The sequence below is a fragment of the Rhinoderma darwinii genome, chromosome 11 (assembly GCF_050947455.1).
Source record: "Rhinoderma darwinii isolate aRhiDar2 chromosome 11, aRhiDar2.hap1, whole genome shotgun sequence".
NCBI lineage: Eukaryota > Metazoa > Chordata > Amphibia > Anura > Rhinodermatidae > Rhinoderma > Rhinoderma darwinii.
Window position 1 is genome coordinate 36,766,565 of NC_134697.1, and position 22,150 is coordinate 36,788,714.

Sequence of the window (22,150 nt, forward strand, 5' to 3'; positions counted from 1 at the left end):
ACGACTCCGTCGTAGTCACTCATATTTAGGAGCCGGGGAAGGGCAGACGGAGCCAAACATGGTGGTGGCGGTCTGAGTGAAGTCGGTGTGTGCCGGCCCAAGAGTGGACCAATCCGGTCACCAGACTCGAGTCAGTGACATGCGGTCAGGTGAGTGAGGTCAGTGCATGCCTGCCCAAGAGTGGACCAGTCCGGGGACCTGACCTGAGTTAGTAATGTGAGGCCAGCTGACTGGATTGGTCCACTCCCATCACAGCACGCCCCGACCTCACTCAGACCGCCACTTCCGCCATGTCATTCTCTCCTTGGACGGAGCCAAGAATGGTGGCAGCGGCAGTCTGAGTGAGGTTGGTGCGTGATGGCCCAAGAGTGGACCAGTCCGGTCTCCTGACCTGAGGTCAGATGACTCAGGTCAGGTGACCGGACTGCTCCATTCCCGGGCCGGCACAGTCCAGTTACTTGACCTCACATCAGTGACGTAAGGTCAAGTGACTGGAATGGTTCATTCCCGCCACCGCACGCCCCGACCTCACTCTGATCGCCACTGTGTCATTCCTCCCTTGGGTCCGTCCGCCCTACTCACTCACATTTAGGAGCTGGCTGAGCCAAGTATGGCGGCGGTCTGAGTGAGGCTGGTGCGTGCCGACCCGGGTCCCAGATCTATCTCTAAACCCCGTTTTACCTCTTTGTGTTGTGGCTGACTCGTGTGATTTCCGACCATGAAGAAGAAAACAGCATAGCTTGCTGAGCTACGCTGTTTCCAGAAGTCCCATAGAACCGAATAATAGTTACGGAAACAGCGTAACTTGCATGCTACGCTGTTTCTGTAACTACTATTCACTACTATGGGAGTTACAGAAGCTGCGTAGCTCAGCGAGCTATGTTGTTTTCTTCTTCATGGTCGGAAATTAGCCGGAACACAGAGAGGTAGAACGCGGTTTAGGGGACCCCGTTCTAGAGATAGGTGCAGGTCCCAGAGGTGGGACCCCCATCTATCTGACATTTATGACATCCAGTGGATATGTCATAAATGTCCCTGATGGGAAAACCCCTCAAAACTTATCAAAGGGACGACTGCGCTCCAGATTGACCAACGCAGTTGCAACATTATCAATACCGGCTAACATCACACGCCTCACCAAAGAGAAGCAGTTCCAGCCATCACATTAGCGGGGAGGTAATTCAATGTTTGACCAAATATAGCAGGCTGATTTTTAAGTTGATAATTTTGTATGGCCCGCAAATGATTTTATAAATATCCAAATTGCCCTTGGTGGAAAAAAGGTTCCCCGCCCCTGTTCCCCTGTTTTGTATAGTTTCTTCTGATAAATATATGAATAGAAGTCCATACATCCTGTTCTGGGTATAATATTTTGCAATATCACCAAGAACAAAGTCCTCTTTGCTTTTATGCAGTGCTGTAAAAACATTGTAAAAATCTGACCATAAACACATAACATCTGTCAGGGAGTACGAGGCATAGCAGTAGCGATCTCCAGTATGTACACAGAAGTGATGATGGAGTTCCTCAAATGGATTTCCCCTTTTACCAACAGATACAGAACAACAAACCATTTCAGATAAAATCTATACAACGTGGCATATGTCAGACGGCAATTCTTGATAACACAATGACTTGGTATAGGTGCTTATGTCTCTACCCAGTCTCTAATATATAGTGAATATTGATATATAACAACAGTATATATTTAAAAAAATAAAATTAAGATATATAAATATATTTATAAGTTTTGTTTACTATAATATTGAATAAGCCTATGATTTTTTTTTATATTAATATTTATTTATTTTTCCGCAAGTTGATATGAGCATGGCTATAAAGGTCGGGCAATAGAGGCAAATGCCCTGGGACTTCCAGAACCCTCCTCTGGATTATTACAGCAACTACAAGTCACAAAAGCACTGTTACCTGGGCTTTGTTATTTAGGCAGTATTAATGCACTATATGGCGTTATTATTGTGGCAGTATATAGCTTTATTATTTGCTATTTCTGGTGACATTATTTTGTGTATTGAATGGTAGTATTATTTGGACATTGCTATTTGTGGAATTTAAAGTAGTCTTTAAAAGACTGTCATTATGCTACAGTGGGGGTCTGTGAGTCCCATTTAATGGGGTGTCCACATGTCCATATGATCCATTAGGGCATCATAGAAGGGAGTCCCTCACTTAGAGCTCCCTCTATCAGTCAGAGCAGATATCTGCTGCAAAGAGTGTCTCTTGTTCTGACAGATTTGACTTGATCGCAAATGATAGGTTTGCCCATTTATATGAATGGGCACCGTGTAATGCTTAAATTCCTCTGCAGAGAATAGTAGGCCAGATATCGCTGAAGCTTTCACTATCCAAACTCCTCAGCTGATTGTCAGGGGGGCTTCATTGTCATAGGACAACCCCTTTAATTGTATGGTAGTAACGTTAACATTAGCCATGTGTTTGGAAGAATACTTGGTGCTCTTTATTCTAGTAACCAGCTGGGGTTCCAGCTCACAGAACTGATGCAATCTTATGACATAGAGGAGCTATGACCTCATAGGGTATGTTCACACGGCCTATTTACGGACGTAATTCGGGCGTTTTGGCCCCGAATTACGTCTGAAAATAGCGCCTCAATAGCGCTGACAAACATCTGCCCATTGAAAGCAATGGGCAGACGTTTGTCTGTTCACACGAGGCGTATATTTACGCGCCGCTGTCAAATGACGGCGCGTAACTAGACGCCCGCGTCAAAGAAGTGACCTGTCACTTCTTTGGCCGTAATTGGAGCCGCTATTCATTGACTCCAATGAATAGCAGCGCTAATTACGGCCGTAATTGACGCGGCGTTCAAGCGCCTGCACATGCCGGTACGGCTGAAATTACGGGGATGTTTTCAGGCTGAAACATCCCCGTAATTTCAGCCGTTACGGACCCCCGCCGTGTGAACATACCCATAGAGAAACCGACAAGACCAAAACCATTCTGCTTTTCCCTTAGCTGCGGAGAGGTTACTACAACTTACATTGTCCTAGTTCTGTGTCTCCAGTAATACACTGTTATATGTCATAGAAAATTGATCAGTTTTGTTTACTCGTCAAGAAAGGTCTGTCACCTATGATAATGCAGTGAGATGGATTAAACAGGATGTTGGGTGAATAAGTAGCTCAGGGCTGTGATGTCCTAGTGATATGAACCAGTCATTTCAGTATGTGTAAGGCTGGGAAAAACCAATACTGAAAAAACAATGCTTCATTGCTGTGTGCTCTGTACTCTTATAATACAACACCATCCTAAAGGGCATTTGTCATCAGACAGACATTTCTATTTTAGGAGAATGTATAAGACTCTGTTCACACTGAGTTGGCAGTGTAAGTCGGAGGTATAGGTTATTCAATACAGTTAAAGAGGCTCTGTCACCAGATTTTGCAACCCCTATCTGCTATTGCAGCAGATAGGCGCTGCAATGTAGATTACAGTAACGTTTTTATTTTTAAAAAACGAGCATTTTTGGCCAAGTTATGACCATTTTTGTAGTTATGCAAATGAGGCTTGCAAAAGTCCAAGTGGGTGTGTTTAAAAGTAAAAGTCCAAGTGGGCGTGTATTATGTGCGTACATCGGGGCGTTTTTAATACTTTTACTAGCTGGGCGTTCTGATGAGAAGTATCATCCACTTCTCTTCAGAACGCCCAGCTTCTGCCAGATCACGCTGTGACGTCACTCACAGGTCCTGCATCGTGTCAGACGAGCGAGGACACATCGGCACCAGAGGCTACAGTTGATTCTGCAGCAGCATCAGCGTTTGCAGGTAAGTAGCTACATCGACTTACCTGCTGACGCCGATGCTGCTGCAGAATCAACTGAAGCCTCTGGTGCCGATGTGTCCTCGCTCGTCTGACACGATGCAGGACCTGTGAGTGACGTCACAGCGTGATCTGGCAGAAGCTGGGCGTTCTGAACAGAAGTGGATGATACTTCTCATCAGAACGCACAGCTAGTAAAAGTAGTAAAAACGCCCCGATGTACGCACATAATACACGCCCACTTGGACTTTTACTTTTAAACACACCCACTTGGACTTTTGCAAGCCTCATTTGCATAACTACAAAAATGGTCATAACTTGGCCAAAAATGCTAGTTTTTTTTAAATAAAAACGTTACTGTAATCTACATTGCAGCGCCTATCTGCTGCAATAGCAGATAGGGGTTGCAAAATCTGGTGACAGAGCCTCTTTAACCGTTTCAGGATGCAGCTAATTTGGGCCTTAAGGACACAGCGTTTTTGTTTTTTTGCATGACTGTGTTCCAAGAGCCATAACTTTTACATTTTTCTGTCGACTTAGTTGTATGAGAGTTTGTTTTAGTGGAACAAGTTGTATTTGTTAATGCCATCATTTTGGGGAATGTTTAATTGATAACTTTTATAATTTATTTCTGGGGGATACAAAAAAAGTGCAATTCCGCATTTGTTTTGAGAGTTTAGTTGTAAAGGTTTTCAACATGCGATATAAGTGACATGTTATCTTTATTCTGCGGGTCAGTACAATTATGGCGATACCAAATTTATACAGCTTATTTTTTTACTTACTATTGCTTCCGAGTCTACGCCATCCACGCACCGTACATTTAACTACATAGCACCAGCACCATAAATCTATAGCACTTGTTGCCTAGGAAACTCTTTTGGCATATGTTGAGTCATTGGGGCCCTATACATTTACAGCTGGTACCCGTATCTATCAGACATTAATGGCATAACGTTTGGAACGTCTACGATGGAAATACCCCTTTAAAGTCAATAGGTTCCATCTGGCGCCATTAGTGTCCATGATGCAATGGCTCCGGCACTTCCGTATTTATTTGTTCTTCTGTTCCTATGACGGAACTGAGGAACGGAAAAGCTTAGCACAGATCTGAACAGAGTCTAATAGACCGATGAATATGAAACAGACAGACAGAGAGATGATGGTATGAGGTACTTAGATAAATAGATACAATTATAATAGATAACATAATAAATTTTCGATCTATCTAATTATCTATCACAGATATTTTGATGGAATGATGTATAAATGATGATGTTGATAATGAACAGTACACTATAGCAGCACAACACTGGAGATAGATATACACTGCACTACAAAATAGTAGAACAGCACTGCAGATACATATTGTACAGGACACTATATTGTATACAGTATAGTATTAGCTCTGCATATGCAGTATAGCACTGCATATAAATAGTCTATAGCAACACAGCGCTGCAGATAGTTTCATATCCCTTTACATAGGGCTGGGCAATTAATGAGAAAAAACGAAACAGAAATTCAGATCAGATAATTGACGTCATCTCGCGCATTTTGGTTCAATAATTTTTTTCCGGTTTCAACTGTATCTGCATCCTCATGTGGAAGGTGGCGCTGCGCTGGCTTCCTTCCCCTGCTTGTTTTAGAAACAGCCGGGCTCGGCAACTCAGCAGCTGCCTTTTCGCCCGGGCGCTTCTTCTCTCAGTGGTGTCGCTACAGATGTAGCAGTTATAGTGGCTGCTAGCGGCGACATCGGGGATGAGAGGCTGTAGTAGCTGTAGTAGCTGCTACAGCTGTAGCGGCGCCACATTCAAAAGTATCTGTGTCCTTAGGACGCAAATACTATTTAACACTATAGCAGAGCAGGGAGGTATCTTGCTATCTACTAGCGCCACTGAAGGAGCGGAATCCCTGTGTGGCCGTGGTGCTATCTACAGGAAGGGGGGGGGGTGCTATCTACAAGGGGGCTGTGGGCTGTGTCTGTGTGGCACTACCTACCAGGGGGTTGTGTGGCACTACCTACCAGGGGGCTGTGTGGCACTACCGACCAGGGGGCTGTGTGGCACTACCTACCAGGGGGCTGTGTGGCACTACCGACCAGGGGGCTGTGTGGTACTACTGACCAGGGAGCTGTGTGGCACTACCGACGAGGGGACTGTGTGGCACTACCTACCAGGGGGCTGTGTGGCACTACCTACAAGGGGGCTGTGTGGCACTACCTACAAGGGGGCTTTGTGGCACTACCTACAGGGGGCTGTGTGGCGCTTCCTACAGGGGGCTGTGTGGCACTACCTACATGGGGCTGTGTTCGCTATCTACAGGGTTTGCCCTGCATATTTTGCATTAGCTTCAACGGCGTAAAAAAAAAACGCAAAAAAAAAAAAGGTCAAACAACGCTTTCAATTTAAAATCTGTTTCAAAATTCCTGAAGGAATTTTGAGGCAGATTTTTTTTGCCTTACAAAAAACGCTGTGTGAACATACCCTGTAGAGTGTAGTACTTCTTTTTAGTTTTTTGGTCTTCCTCTAAACAATTTTCGGTAGGGGTGCCCTGAGGAAATTTTATTTTCCAGTGGTGCCTCGAGTCTGAAAAGATTGGGAAACTCTGTACTAGGCTACAGGATGACGCCGGCCTAGGCAAGGATCTCGTCGTGGAGCAGCTCAGTTCGTCGTGGGAACGGGGCTTAGGTGAGTACATTTTTTTTTTGTTTGGGGGCACTGTCTACAAGGGGGGGGGGGGGTGCGGGTCTGTATGGCACCGTCTACAGGAGGGAGGTGGGTGGGGCTGTATGGCATGATCTACAAGGGGGAAGTGGGGGCATGTATAGCACTGTCTACAAGGGGGAGGTGGGGGATGTATGGCACTGTCTACAAGGGGGAGGTGGGGGGCTGATGGCATGATCTACAAGGGGGAGGTGGGGGAATATGTTACTGTCTACAGGAAGGCTGTATAGCACAATCTACAGTGGGCACTATCTACAAAGGGGGTGGTGTGTGGCCACCAGGGGAGGGGGGCATTATACTGTGTGGGGGCCACTAAGTGGAAATTATACCGTGTAGGTGTACTACAGGGGGCAATATACTGTGTGTGGAACTTTAGGGGGCATAATACTGTGTGGGCACAATTAGAGGACAAAATACTGTGTCCTTGAAGGGGTTATAATATATTATTAAATATTATTATTATTATACTGTATGGGGGGCACTAAAGGGGCATTACTATTTGGGGGCACTATCTAGGGCAGTATACTGTGGGGAGCATTATACTTTTTTTATGGGGCATTTTTTTATGATGGGGGTGGTGCGCCGAAATATAATTTTGTACGGAGCGCCATCTATCCTAAGGCCGGCCCTGCATATATTACAGCACACTATACCAGCACAGCAGATACATATATCACAGCACATTATAGCAGCACAGCAGATACATATTGTACAGCACATTATAGCAGCACAGCACAACAGCATTTCAGATCCGTATAGTGCAGCACAGCAGATCCATATATCACAGCACACTATAGCAGCAGATCCCTGCGGATGTTCTACAATACAGTGCTACACTCTAGTAGGGTAAGAGTATATAATGCATGGGAGATTCCTGGTATTACTACTACTAAGCCTGTGCTATCTGCTATTTCAGGCAGGCAGGCAGCAGTCCCCTCCCTCTTATGTAAATATACATGACATTGCTGCCTGTAGAGGGAGGGTCTGGAGTGGGTGTCAGCTCCTTGGAGCATCGCTGCTGCTTGTATGAGTATTATTAATAATCACTCAGCTGGGTGTGTGTACATGTGCAACATGATCCAGGCTGCTGTGTGTGTGAAGTGCCCCTGCCCTGCACTGTGATGTGACAGCAGCCCCTCATCTATCTACTATGGGAGGACAGGTCACCAGGAGCACACTGTATGGTAAGGATTGAGCTTCTTGTAGCTATTGGTAGTAACATGATGGCTGGTCTATGCATGATGTGTGTGTGCATGGGAAAGGTGAGGGCAGCATCACTCTGCTGTGGAGGTGGTGCTATGAATGACATGCCGGATACATTGTTGCCTTATGTTGTTTCCTTTGTAATGTCTTGTAATATTATGATACATTGACTGTACTGTGTCCTGGTCTCTGCTCTGCCTGTATTGCTGCATTTCACCATTGAATAATTGATTATTCCCAGGAGTGATCCATGTGTCAGAGGATATTGAAGCATCTTTCTATTGCTGCTCATTGCTGAATGAGCATTTTTATTTTTGTCCTAAGTGACTTTCCTTTGATCAGCGCACAATCCTTTCATTTACAGTACAAAGTATGCTAAACATCAGTCCAGTATATTCAATTTGAATAATAGTAAATTATCATCCACAACTCATCACATTGTGAAATACAAAAATGCACAATAACCGTTAATAAATTATTACCATTTTACAGCATTTCCAATAACATTTTCCAACAATTCAAATGATTTTAATTGATCTTTTCCAAATATTTTGGCACCATAGATGATAATGATTGTCATATTATGTGTAAATCATAACATATGTGGCAAGATTTAGTTGATTGGAGAGGTGATCTATACTGCGCTCTGTACCCATGGAAGCGATCTGTAGTTATAAGGATAACCAGGTACGCTGAGGTCAGGCATTGAACACATCTCGGCTTCTTGCAGTGGGTTCCTCAGGCAGATGTTGTATGCTACTTCATGTTTGTCCTTGTATTCTTTATAGCACTGTAAAAGTCAATACTACAATCCGTTTTTAACAGTAATAAATATTTGGCAGGTAAAGAGTTAATGCAAAATAACGGTTAGACCTTATAATACATTATCAAGTTCTACTTTCTGTTGATATATCCAAAGTGGATATAGTCAAATGTATTTCAATGTTCCTGTCTAATATACTGATATACAGATGTAGCAGAGCTGTATTTGTTTTTGTTTTGTTTTTTACTCTCGGCTGCATTGTTTGTGCCAACTTTCTGATGTTATGATGCTGCAGTAGGTTTACTTGCAGCTCTATGTAAAGCCATAGATCAAAACCATGGTAAAAATCGACTAATACTGGCACGTTGTCCGAGTGGTGGACCAGTCTATTACACTAGTGTAGCGTGGACCATATTCCGCAAAATGGCACATGCTCTTATAAAATGTAATATATACACCAGTCACACCAAGTCCTCTTACCAACGGAGCAAGTAATGGCGAAGAAGCAAGAGAAAATCCACTTCTCAGTAAAAAGTTACATTTCCTCACAATCTAAGAGAAAACGGCACAATGCCCTGTTGAGGAATAGGGTGCACGCTTAAAAAAACAAAGTGTGACTACGCCACTTTTTCAGACACTTGGTTCTTTGTTGGAAAAAGTAGACAGGGCTTCGTAAGTATGATGTTCAGACTAAATCCTTGTACCACTTTTTTTTAATGCATTTACGCCTGCAAATACATTGATTAATCTGCCCCAATCAGTTGTGCCACATGACCAACTCGGCCCTGCATCTGTATATAGCTATAAGGCAATAATACATACAATACATTCCGAATAATATTTGGGTGTATGTGTATTCTGAATTATCCTGAGATCCTACATAGAAATTAATTATGCAGATTTAATATTAATTTAGCACTAATCTCATTTCTGGGAGCCAGTCAGGGTCAATCTCATGCATCTGTATGTCGTCAGTATTGCATCCGTTTTTTCAGAGGGGCTGTCTTAGGTAATTCAATTATCTCCATAGAAGACAGCCGATCAGTATTACTAATCTGTAATACTGATGACATACTGAAGCCAAATCATCCGTAATACATCTGTATTACGGACGTTTACAAATACACTTGTGTGAAAGAGGCCTTTGGAAGAGAGAACATTCCAATTTAAAGCTTGCATCAAAATTATATTCCCCATCATTGTCCTCCTGTATGTCCAAAATGCGGAACTGGCCATTTGAAAGGCTATGTCTCCCGACTCCTCCATATAAAATGTGTGCTTGCAGAATTGTCCAACATTTATCTAATATGTATCCCCAGGTAAAAGACAGACATTTACAGCAATCGGTGGTTGTAACACAGCCGGTGCCTGCTGACAAGCTGGCTGTGAACTGAAGGGGATTTAAAGGGTTCCACCAAAGCAACAGGATATACCATAAATGTGTGGTAGATACGGGTCCTAGCTCTGGGACCACCACTTATATCAAGAATGGGGGTCAACAAGCCCCAGTTTCGCCCAGTGAGGCAGCCGTTGGCCACTGATTCCAGATGTGGACTAAGTGGAGAGGTGACCACACATGCGTGCGGCTCTCTATTATGTGAGCTATGGAAACCGGTGGAGCAAGCTCTGGATATGCCATAAATGTCTGAGTTGGGAATAACCCTTTAAATATTAGTAATTGCAAAGATATACTAAGAAATTGCGATTCCTTGTCATATGTGCTGCTTAACCAAAAGTGAGGCCTAGGGCCCACGGGTGTAGCTATAAGGGGGTGCAGAGGTAGCAGTTGTACCTGGTCCCTGAGGCTGCCCAATAGCGCCTCTGCCCCATAAGAAAACATCATGGCACATGATAGATGGGAAGCGCTGTATGATCGAAATATGATAAAAACATCTAGGCCGACCAGATAATGAATAATTATTATTTGGGTGTATTGTCAGATAACGGGTTAATTTTTGGTCCATGTATATTGATGTCCTTGTGCATGAATACTAACTATATAATACTAATTTTGGTCTAAACGCTACACAAAGCAGGCCCATTTTCTACCTACTGCGTCTATGACCATATGATTGAGAGACGGAATATTCTCAGTGGCGACCTCATTGATGGTCATTTTTGTAAGACTTAATATAACATAAAAAATAGAACACATACTTTATAATGCAGTTTAAATGTGTTTTATTAAAATTATTTTTGTATGTATTATGATTTGACTAATCCTACTATCCTCAGCACTACGCTGTATAATGTCACACATACATTCATATGGGGATATACAACAGTCAGATCTGGGAGAGGTTTCCTTAGGCCGAGAGTGCGGCCATCACATGCAGATCTCATGTGGGAAGGAAAGGGAGAGAGAGAGGACCCTGTGTAAGGACGTGCAGAGATTAATGATTAAAATGTGCAAATCTCCTCAGGGGGCTTTGTGCTTGCTGGAATATAGAGACAGCATTAATTTAGATTGGTAGCAGGACAGCAAAGCAGTGTTCAATATCCCCACATTGCTTTAACCCTGTCACTGATGTTTAGGTTTAGAATTTAAATGGTTAATCACACGAAAAAGCATAATTCATAATCGGGTTCTGTTATGTAATAGCCTTGGGATCTCTTGTAAAGCTGCATTCCGTTTTGCATTGCATAAATTCATAAAGAGTCTTTTGTGCGGTAGGTGATGAAATCGAATACTTCCCGCTATCTGTACTTAAATTGTCTTTGTCCTGATACTCTGAAAAATGTCTCTTTCAATGAGGACTTGTACCATAGGTAATAAAACAACAACCACCATCAGACCTGTAGAAGAGCTGCTAATCTTGGACAATGCACAGATTTGAACAGTTGTCTGAGTTTTTTTCCCCCCACAATTCTTGCTGTTGCCATATATGCCGCTGGTATGCCAATGACCTGAGTTCATTGTGATTTGGTATATGTGGCTATACTTAACAATAGAGGTTATGGGGTTCCTTTCAGGGCTATACATGGTGGTTCAAGGTACCTTGCAAGATTTGACATTTTTCCTACTAGTCAAGGCTTTCGGACTTCATTAACTGGTTTTGCTTGTATATTCTTACAAATCCCTCAATAGCAACTCAAAAGACGTTATTTCAAACTAAAAATGTGTTCAAGTAAAACTACAGGTTGTAGGAAATCAGTTGTTACCCTGCTTAGGGAAGATCTCCCAAAAGCTTATTTAACTAGGGTCCAGTCATGTGAAGGTCTTAGGACCTTTCTTGTCTCCCTTCCTGTAGAACATGACTTGGTTGAACGGTGTATTAGTTTGGCCATGTATTGTGTAGAAAGAAATACAGTGAAACTTGTTTGAGAAGACGGCTAACATACATGATATAAGGAAACTAAAAGTCCATCACAGAAAAATCTGGTCTAGATCACAGGTGGTCTTTTGGAGAGGTTTCACTGTATTATTGTGGTAGATTACTGAATCCAAAGTAGTATTTACTGATCGAAAAGGGAGCGACGGAGATAGTGATCGGTAGGAGTCCCCGCAGTCTTGCAGTTATCACCTATCCTGTAGATAGCTGAAAATTGCTAATAACTCTTTTTATAACTGGAATACCCATTTAACTATTAAGCACAGTTCACATAGCTCGGTTTTGCTGCAGTTTTTTTTGTATTTGTGTGTTTTAGCCCAAAACAGGTTTGAATTCTTAAGTATAAAGGCAAACTCTTTATATTTCTTTTTTTTATATAGCGTTAGGCCTCATGTACACGTACTACGTAATCCATTTGCTAAGGTATAGTGAATCTATATAGCAACATATTACTGAGATATTCTCCCCTGAGGGCAATGCCTCTAGTGGAGATTATTCCTGTTATATAGCATACGAAGGAGCATGGCACAATATTTTTTATGTTCTGATTCAAAAAACAAGAAAAACAAAACCTCTATATGAAATCGGAGGCAAAGATAGGTACAGTATGGGCCCATGGTAGGTTTCTGTATAAATAATGGTGGTTGCCAGAGAAAAAAAATTATTTGATTTAAATTTCGAGCAATATTGTTCTGTTTTAAAAGTTAAAATATAAGACAATTTTCCAGTGACTCAGATGAGGCAGATCGCACTGGTACTTGGCATGTAGACATTCAGTTAGAACTAGCTGCCAATTTACACAAAACAGTACAAATCAGTATTTTATGTTTGTTATATCAGCAACTAGAACTAAGGTAATATTTTGGAAGATAAAGATGTTCTCCATGGGTCATCTGCTCTACTATTTCCAATAGTTGGGACTTTCTTGAGTAGAGGGTTTTTTTGTGTCGTTAAACAAACCTCAGGAATTTGAAAGCAGAACAGAAAAGATCCAGTAAAATGTTTTAAATAAATCCAGCAGAGCCCCAGGTGCCGGGGACGGTCCACTTGCTACTCTGCCTTGTTGAGGGTATTTATATAAAGGGCTAGGGTAGCCAACTGAATCTTTGGAAGAGAGTCCAACTGCAGGGTCAGACTACACAGAGGTTTTTTTTTGTAGTCTGTAACCATGGAAACACATAAGCACTGCAGACACAAAACGTTAGGAGATTTTAATCGGCTTGGAAAGTTGCTTCATTTTTTTACAATAAAATTGTTTGCAAAGCATAAGTCTGTTGATCGCGTTCACTGGGAAACTAAACCAAAGATGCTTCACAAAACTTCCAGTTTTCCAGTATAGCAGAATTATTATTAAGGCACCGGGATCATGAATATAATAATACTGAATATTTAATACTGATCTGTAGAGAAATCATCCAAGCCAGTATAAGGTTCTAATATTTTAGACGTGATACATTGAAGTTCATCATTTACTCCTAACACGTGACTATTATTAATGCACCAATATTTGTATTAAAGGCCCAGAAGAAGTAGAATTGTTAGTGTATTGCTGAAGGAAACATGAAGGTCTTAGCTGGTCAGTCACTCAATGATCACTTAGTTTAGTTCTAATGAAGTAATAAGATCTACTGACAGCGAAGGCAACAATTTGGCATCAACGTGAGGCTGCGGATCATCTTTCTACAAGCTGCTTTTAATCTGATTGAATGTCAGCTTTTATTCTGTAAAAGTTCTACTGCACATACATTGTACAAATTGTTTCGTTACAACAGAGACATCTCATTCATTATAAATACTTATGAGAGAGAACAGAAGGGAATGTTAAATTGACACTTCACACTATGTAAGTGGGACATTTTATTATTTTTGCATTATACAGGGAGACAAATACCAAAATAAAATACAGTATTTGCTGCTTCTGCTCTTCATGTTAGCGCAGTATTAAAGAGGCTCTGTCACCAGATTTTCAAACCCCTATCTCGTATTGCAGCAGATCGGCGCTGCAATGTAGATAAGAGTAACGTTTTGTTTTGTTTTTTAAACGAGCATTTTTGGCCAAGTTATGAGCATTTTTATATTTATGCAAATGAGCCTTTCTTAAGTACAACTGGGCGTGTTTAAAGTTAAGTACAAGTGGGCGTGTATTGTGTGTGTACATCGGGGCGTTTTTACTTGTTTTACTAGCTGGGCGTTGTGAATAGAAGTGTATGATGCTGACGAATCAGCATCATCCACTTCTCTTCGTTACCACCCAGCTTCTGGCAGTGCACAGACACACAGCGTGTCCTCGCGAGATCACGCTGTGACGTCACTTCCTGCCCCAGGTCCTGCATCGTGTCGGACGAGCGAGGACACATCGGCACCAGGCCGAAAATCTGACAGAGCCTCTTTAAGTATACAGAGATTGCATATACCTGTCAGCTCTACTGTCTGTTTTAATAAATAATTGTATTCTTTATAAAATACCAATTCTGGAGCACATTTTCTTAGAACTCGACATCGTGCCATGCCTATGTTATTCCTCCTGGAAATGTATGAATAAATTGACAACTGGGTGTTACCATTCCTCTTGTCAGTAGGGTGTGTCCCAACACATTTTGACACTGTCCAACCAGTGCTGACCGTGTCAGACTATGTAGGGACACACACTATTAACAAGGGGAATGGTAATGCGCGGTTGTCAATCGATTCATACATTTTCAGGAGTAATAACAAAGGAATGGCACAATTTTCTAAGAAAAAGCACACTACCTGTATTTGTTTTCCTGAGGATGTTGCTGCAACAGTTGATTGAAAAGCATCGGGACGTGGTTGTCTACAAATATTATTCACTTTATTTCACTGTGACAATAGTTTGTCTAAGTGTTAGGATTTAAATAAAGTTTGTGTACAAGACCGATTAACTGGGTCGCCACTTTCGAGGCAGGTGCTCCGCTAAGGAGAAAGTAAAAGGTTGATTTAGGTTGAGACCTGGTGTTTGCTACCATATGCACCTCACATTTGCCCCTAGCTGTTAGAGTTAAAGTTGAAGTGATCAACATGAAATTGACTACCTTCTGAGGATCCAGAAGTCCCCATACAAAGGACCTTAATTCATGATGGTCTACATTTATTAACTATTTCTGTCTTTCACTTAATTAACCCTGGTTTCATGTTCTGGGACAGGAAGTAGCTGTCTGACTGCTATCAGTGTCAGTCATATTATCTGTTATGGGGCTGCTTTTTCTGTCACCCAGAGCGCCCTCTCCCTACCTCTCTGTTTTCCTATCACAGCAAAAAAAAAATCCCTATAAAATAATAAACATTTAGTGGTCAAAATCAGATATAAGAAGTTAGAGGACTAGGTTGTTGATTTTGTTACCTTCAAAAGAATGTTGCATGACTTATGTCATATTTTATGACATTTCTGCAATTCGAGGAGCATAGTTTACTTTTTTTTTTCCTATGAAAGTCAATAAAAGGGTGTTTTCTGCAGTGGGATTGTTGTTTCTCATAGAATTTGCTGTCAAATATATTGTCGAACTCGGTGCACTACTACAACTATTGCGCAACAGCTCCTGCCCCATATTATCATAAAGAACACAAGTGACACTGCCTTCATAATGCGGGTTTACATACACAAGGTACGTTGTAACTATGACCCATGTGCCGAAAACCCATCTTGTGTACACATTGATATAACTGCTGACCAATAATTCAGTATTATTTAATAAATTTTGTTCACTGTCCAGTTTAATCGGGGTGGACACAGACAGCAGGGGGCCTCCAAGCAAGAACAGTATAAAGGACACTTGCGCTCAAAAAGTTAAGCATGGAGCCTCCCTTAGGGTATGTTCACACGGCGGGGGTCCGTAACGGCTGAAATTACGGGGATGTTTCAGCCTGAAAACATCCCCGTAATTTCAGCCGTACTGGCATGTGCAGGCGCTTGAACGCCGCGTCAATTACGGCCGTAATTAGCGCTGCTATTCATTGGAGTCAATGAATAGCGGCTCCAATTACGGCCAAAGAAGTGACAGGTCACTTCTTCTACGCGGGCGTCTATTTACGCGCCGTCATTTGACAGCGGCGCGTAAATATACGCCTCATGTGAACAGACAAACGTCTGCCCATTGCTTTCAATGGGCAGATGTTTGTCAGCGCTATTGAGGCGCTATTTTCAGACGTAATTCGGGGCAAAAACGCCCGAATTACGTCCGTAAATAGGCCGTGTGAACATACCCTAAAATCTCTATAATACTTCACAAGTCCTAATAGCCACTTGTGTGTGGAAATTTGAATTTGTGTGTGGAAACATCATATGGAATCTGTGTTCTGATGTTTCTGTAAGGGTATGTTCACACGGCAGCGTCCGTAATGGCCGAAATTACAGGGCTGTTTCCAGGAGAAAACAGCCCCGTCATTTCAGCCGTAACGGCATGTGCAGGCGCTTGAACGCCGCGTCCATTGCGGACGTAACTGGAGCTGGTTTTCCATGGAGTCCATGGAAAACGGCTCCATTTACGTCTGAAGAAGTGACATGACACTTCTTTGGCGCGGGCGTCTATTTACGCGCCGTCTTTTCACAGCGATGCGTAAATATACGCCTCGTGTGAACAGACAAACGTCAGCCCATTGCTTTCAATGGGCAGATGTTTGTCAACGCTTTCAAGCCGTATTTTCGGACGTAATTCCAGGCGTAAAACGCCCGAATTACGTCCGTAAATAAGCCGTGTGAACATACCCTAATTCTCATTCACTACTATGGGAGTTCCGATCGTAGCTCAGTCAGCTCAGCTGTTTTTTCTATACTTCCGGCCACCTCGTAACTCAGTGGCCAGAGACAAGTGACAGCGAGAAAATGTAGAATGTGATTCATGGGGCCCAGTTCTAGAGATTGGCTCGGGTCCCAAAAGTGGGACCCACATCTATCGGACATTCATGGCATATTATGTGGATATGCAATAAATGTCTAAATGGAAATGCTCATGCAAAGAGATCTATCTCTACTTGTAAAAAATGTCCAATGTTTACACAAAAGTCATGTATCCTCTTGTTTTACACTTGTAAGCTTTGTATGTTAGGTAAGGTCTACAAGGCAGCCACATTATGGTGAAAAATGTAACAACAATTATAAAATAATCAATGTCGTGACTCCACTATAATATTTTCTAGGAAAACACCAAGGGAGATAATTAAGGAAAGAATTCAACAATTACAAGTATCTAAGTAATCTCCATAGTGAAGAAAATTAACAAATTGTGTCACATCACAGACTTTCCCAGCAGACAAGCAGTCGTTGACGCTGGCATATTGCGTACCTACTCGTGGACATGTCATATCAAGGGAATGTGCACTGACGTCCAATGCAGCCGCTCACTGAGTAATCACAATGCACCACGACAGCTGCCTCTCTATTAATGATTATGGTAGAACTGCGAGTATTGTGCAGAAAATTGTTGGGCTTACGCAAACACTAGTACTGATGTAGCCATCTTTATCTTGACTCTGATAACTTGCTGCAGCGTGATATCATACAACAAAAGTCATTGAAAAGTAATGGAAAAAGTCAAGATAAAGGATCTTGCCACTGTGTATTTAATGCGTTTAAAAGCCAAGATAAAGACGACTACAGCTGTACCTCCTTACCTAAAGCGAATATGATCCCACCAGTAGATGGTACTGATGATCACCTTCTGTGACATGCCTCTGTTATAAAATGGAGGCTGATTTTACTGATCATCTCATTTATAAGAAAATGATTAATTTACATTGATATGGCCATTCTCTGCCCATGCAGTTCTAGTAAGAATAGTAAACTGGACCTAGACCATAAATATTTCCACTCCGTGATTTGGAAGATCTGGTATTTATTCATCATTAGACCATTCATCTAGTGACCCCACACAAGTAAATATAGTTGCTGAACAGCAATCAACATGAGATCAATAAGCGATTTAGGATTATTTTTGAGCAGGTTTTAATCTGAGCGTGCTGGAACCAATAGTCTGTGGTTTTATTAGGGCACAGATTTTCAACCTGTAGCTTCCCAGCTGAGAAACTACCCTGACAGCCACACTGTATTAGGGCATAGGGACATTATAGGGTGGGGGGTTTCTCCTCTTTAGGGCTCCCCCTTTCCAGACAGATCTGGAAGTCCCTGCATAAAGTGGCCTTCGCTCTGCTGGACCCTGCATATCCACGTATTACAAGGTCATCCATTCATTTCAATAGGCGCTGTGTAATATTACATTTCCCTTGCAGTAATGCAGGCACTGACAGATGTTTCAGTAAGTTGACTCTGAGATCACCAGGGATACAAAATTTAGAAATGGAATTGACCTTACTGGAGTGTGCCGGATTAGAACATCATGGCTGCTTTCTTCCAAAAACACTGCCACACCTGTCCACAGTTTGTGTTTGTCGTACTGCAGCTCAGCCCCAGTTACTTCAATGGGGCTGAGGTTCAGTACTAGACACAACCTATGGACAGGTGTGTGCCGCTGTTTTTGGAAGGAAGCAGCTATGTTATTCTAATCCTGAGACACACACACACACACACACACACACACACACACACACACACACACACACACACACACCTACCTCTCTGTATCTGATAGGTCCATAGGAGTTTATATACAAAATGTGTCATCAGAGCAGTCTATATTTTACATGTGCTGCTTGTTTCTTTTTTATATATTTTACATTACCCCCAACAGCGTCTTCATTAGAGTGGATCTAACACAAAACAAGTATGTGAAGTCACACATCACTTTATTGTGTTTGACCTCTGAGGTTTTATAGCACATGAAATGAATGGAGGTTTTGCCTAGCAGATTTCACGAAAAGAGAACCATTGCCAAAAGCCAATATTCCAGTACTCTGTACTGTACTCTACTGGTCATACTCTACTGCACTCTGTACTATACTCTACTGGTCATAGTCTACTGTACTCTACTGGTCATACTCTACTGCACTCTGTACTGTACTCTACTGGTCATACTCTACTGCACTCTGTACTATACTCTACTGGTCATAGTCTACTGTACTCTACTGGTCATACTCTACTGCACTCTGTACTGTACTCTACTGGTCATACTCTACTGCACTCTGTACTGTACTCTACTGGTCATACTTTACTGCACTCTGTACTGTACTCTACTGGTCATACTCTACTGCACTCACTCTGTACTGTACTCTACAGGTCATACGTGACTTCACTCTTTACTGTACTGTACTATACTCTACTGGTAATACTCTACTGTACTTTGTACTATACTCTACTTGTTATACTCTACTGTACTCTACTCTGTACTCTACTGGTCATACTCTACTGTACTTTGTACTATACTTGTTATACTCTACTGTACTCCTGTACTCTACTGATCATACTCTACTCTGTACTCTACTGGTCATACTCTACTTCACTTTACTGGTCATACTCTATTGCACTCTGTGCTGTACTCTACTGGTAATACTGTACTCTACTGGTAATACTCTACTGCACTCTACTGGTCATACTCTACTTCACTTTGTTCTGTACTATACTGGTCATACTCTACTGCACTCTGTACTGTACTATACTGTACTCTACTGGCCATACTCTACTGCACTCTGTACTGTACTCTACTGGTCATACTCTACTGTACTCTGCACTATACTCTACTGGTTATACTCTACTGTACTCTGTACCATACTCTACTGGTCATACTCTATTGTACTATACTGGTCATACTCTACTCTGTACTGCACTCTACTGGTCATGCTCTACTGTACTCTGTACTGTACTCTACTGGTCATGCTGTACTGTACTCTACTGGTCATACTCTACTGGTCCTACTCTACTGCGCACTGTGCTATACTCTACTGGTCATACTCTGCTGCACATTGTGCTATACTCTACTGGTCATAACCTACTGGTAATACTCTACTCTGTACTGTACTGGTCATACTGTACTGTACTCAACTGGTCATACTGTACTGTACTGTGCTTTACTGGTCATACTCTACTGGTCATGCTCTAATGTACTCTGTACTAACTGATCATACTCTACTGGTCATAATCTACTCTGTACTGTACTCTACTGGTCATGCTTTACTCTGTACCGTACTAGACTGGTCATACTCTACTACACTCAATCTGTACTGTACTCTACTGGTCATACTCTACTGTACTCTGTACTTTACTCTAGTGGTCATACTCTACTGCACTCACTCTGTACTGTACTCTACTGGTCATATTCTACTGTACTCTGTACTGTACTCTACTGGCCATACTCTACTGTACTCTGTACCACACTCTACTGATCATACTCTACTGTACTCTACTGGTCATACTCTACTGCACTCACTCTGTACTGTACTCTACTGGTCATACTCTACTGCACTCTTTACTGTACTCTAATGGTCATACTTTACTCTGTACTGTACTCTACTGATCATACTCTACTGCACTCACTGTACTGTACTCTACTGGTTATACTCTACTGTACTCTGTACTTTACTCTACTGGTCATACTCTACTGCACTCACTCTGTACTGTACTCTACTGGTCATATTCTACTGTACTCTGTACTGTACTCTACTGGCCATACTCTACTGTACTCTGTACCACACTACTGATCATACTCTACTGTACTCTACTGGTCATACTCTACTGCACTCACTCTGTACTGTACTCTACTGGTCATACTCTACTGCACTCTTTACTGTACTCTACTGGTCATACTTTACTCTGTACTGTACTCTACTGATCATACTCTACTGCACTCACTGTACTGTACTCTACTGGTCATAATCTACTGTACTCTACGGGTCATACGCGACTGCACTCTTTACTGTACTCTACTATACTCTACTGGTCATACTCTACTGTACTTTGTACTATACTCTACTGTACTCTACTCTGTACTCTACTGCTCATACTCTACTCTGTACTCTACTGCTCATACTCTACTCTGTACTCTACTGGTCATACTCTACTGTACTCTGTACCTTACTTTACTGGTCATACTCTACTGTACTCTGTACCGTACTCTAGTGGTCATACTCTACTGTACTGTACTCTACAGGTCATACTTGACTGCACTCTTTACTGTAATCTACTGGTCATACTTTACTATACTCTACTGGTCATACTCTACTGTACTCTGTACTATACTCTACTTGTTATACTCAACTGTACTCTGTACTGTACTCTACTTGTCATCTTCTACTCTGTACTATACTCTACTGGTCATACTCTACTGTACTCTGTACTATACTCTACTTGTTATACTCAACTGTACTCTGTACTGTACTCTACTGGTCATACTCTATTGTACGCTACTGGTCATACTCTACTGTACTCTGTACTATACTCTACTTGTTATACTCAACTGTACTCTGTACTGTACTCTACTTGTCATCTTCTACTCTGTACTATACTCTACTGGTCATACTCTACTGTACTCTGTACTATACTCTACTTGTTATACTCAACTGTACTCTGTACTGTACTCTACTGGTCATACTCTATTGTACGCTACTGGTCATACTCTACTGTACTCTATTTGTCATACTCTATTGTAGTCTGTACACTACTGGTCATACGCTACTGTACTATACTCTACTGGTCATACTCTACTGCACTCTGTACTGTACTCTACTTGTCATCTTCTACTCTGTACTATACTCTACTGGTCATACTCTACTGTTACCTGTACTGTACGCTAATGGTCATACGCAACTGTACTCTGTAACGTAGACTAATGGTCTTACTCTACTGTACTCTGTACCGTACGCTACTGGTCACTGTACTGTACGCTATTGGTCATAATCTACAGTACTCTGTACGCTAATGGTCATACTCTACTGTACTCTGTATGGTATGCTACTGATCATACTCTACTGTACTCTGTACGGTACGCTACTGGTCATACTCTACTGTGCTCTGTGCCGTACTCCCTTGGTCATACTCTACTGTACTCTACTCTACTGGTCATACTCTATTGTACTCTACTGTACTCTGTACTGTACTCCTCACAGTACTCTACTGGTCATATATACATGGGTTTCAGGTACATAACATAAAAGCTGAACATGGTTAAGCACTCCCTGAAGATTTTACCAAACCGTGGGAACAAAGAGATTGAGGAAAATACCTAAAGAACGAGGACAGAAAATGGTAATTAACTGTATGGGAGACTTCACTAAGTTCTGCAAGTGTTCATTCTATGAGCGCTTTCACACGGAAGTACTGAACAAGACTTTAATCACTATAGGATCCTATGATGATCTAAGTTTGATTCAGTTAAACCACAGGAGGTCTAGGTGGCTGTAATACGGACTCTAAAATGCACCTT

General features: G+C 41.9%; 1 protein-coding gene across 2 annotated transcripts in view; it reads left to right on the forward strand.

The window, feature by feature from the left end:
* NEURL1 (neuralized E3 ubiquitin protein ligase 1) overlaps positions 1-22,150 on the forward strand; it is a 228,718-nt gene that overhangs the window by 122,283 nt on the left and 84,285 nt on the right. The window contains exon 1 of one of the 2 annotated variants that reach the window (XM_075841099.1): positions 7,511-7,711. The exons of the other annotated variant lie outside the window; for it this stretch is intronic. Within the exon in view, the coding sequence (XP_075697214.1) occupies positions 7,678-7,711 (34 nt within the window). The 5' untranslated portion in view covers positions 7,511-7,677. Of the gene's footprint in view, positions 1-7,510; positions 7,712-22,150 lie in introns of those variants that run through there. 2 annotated transcript variants of the gene reach the window in all.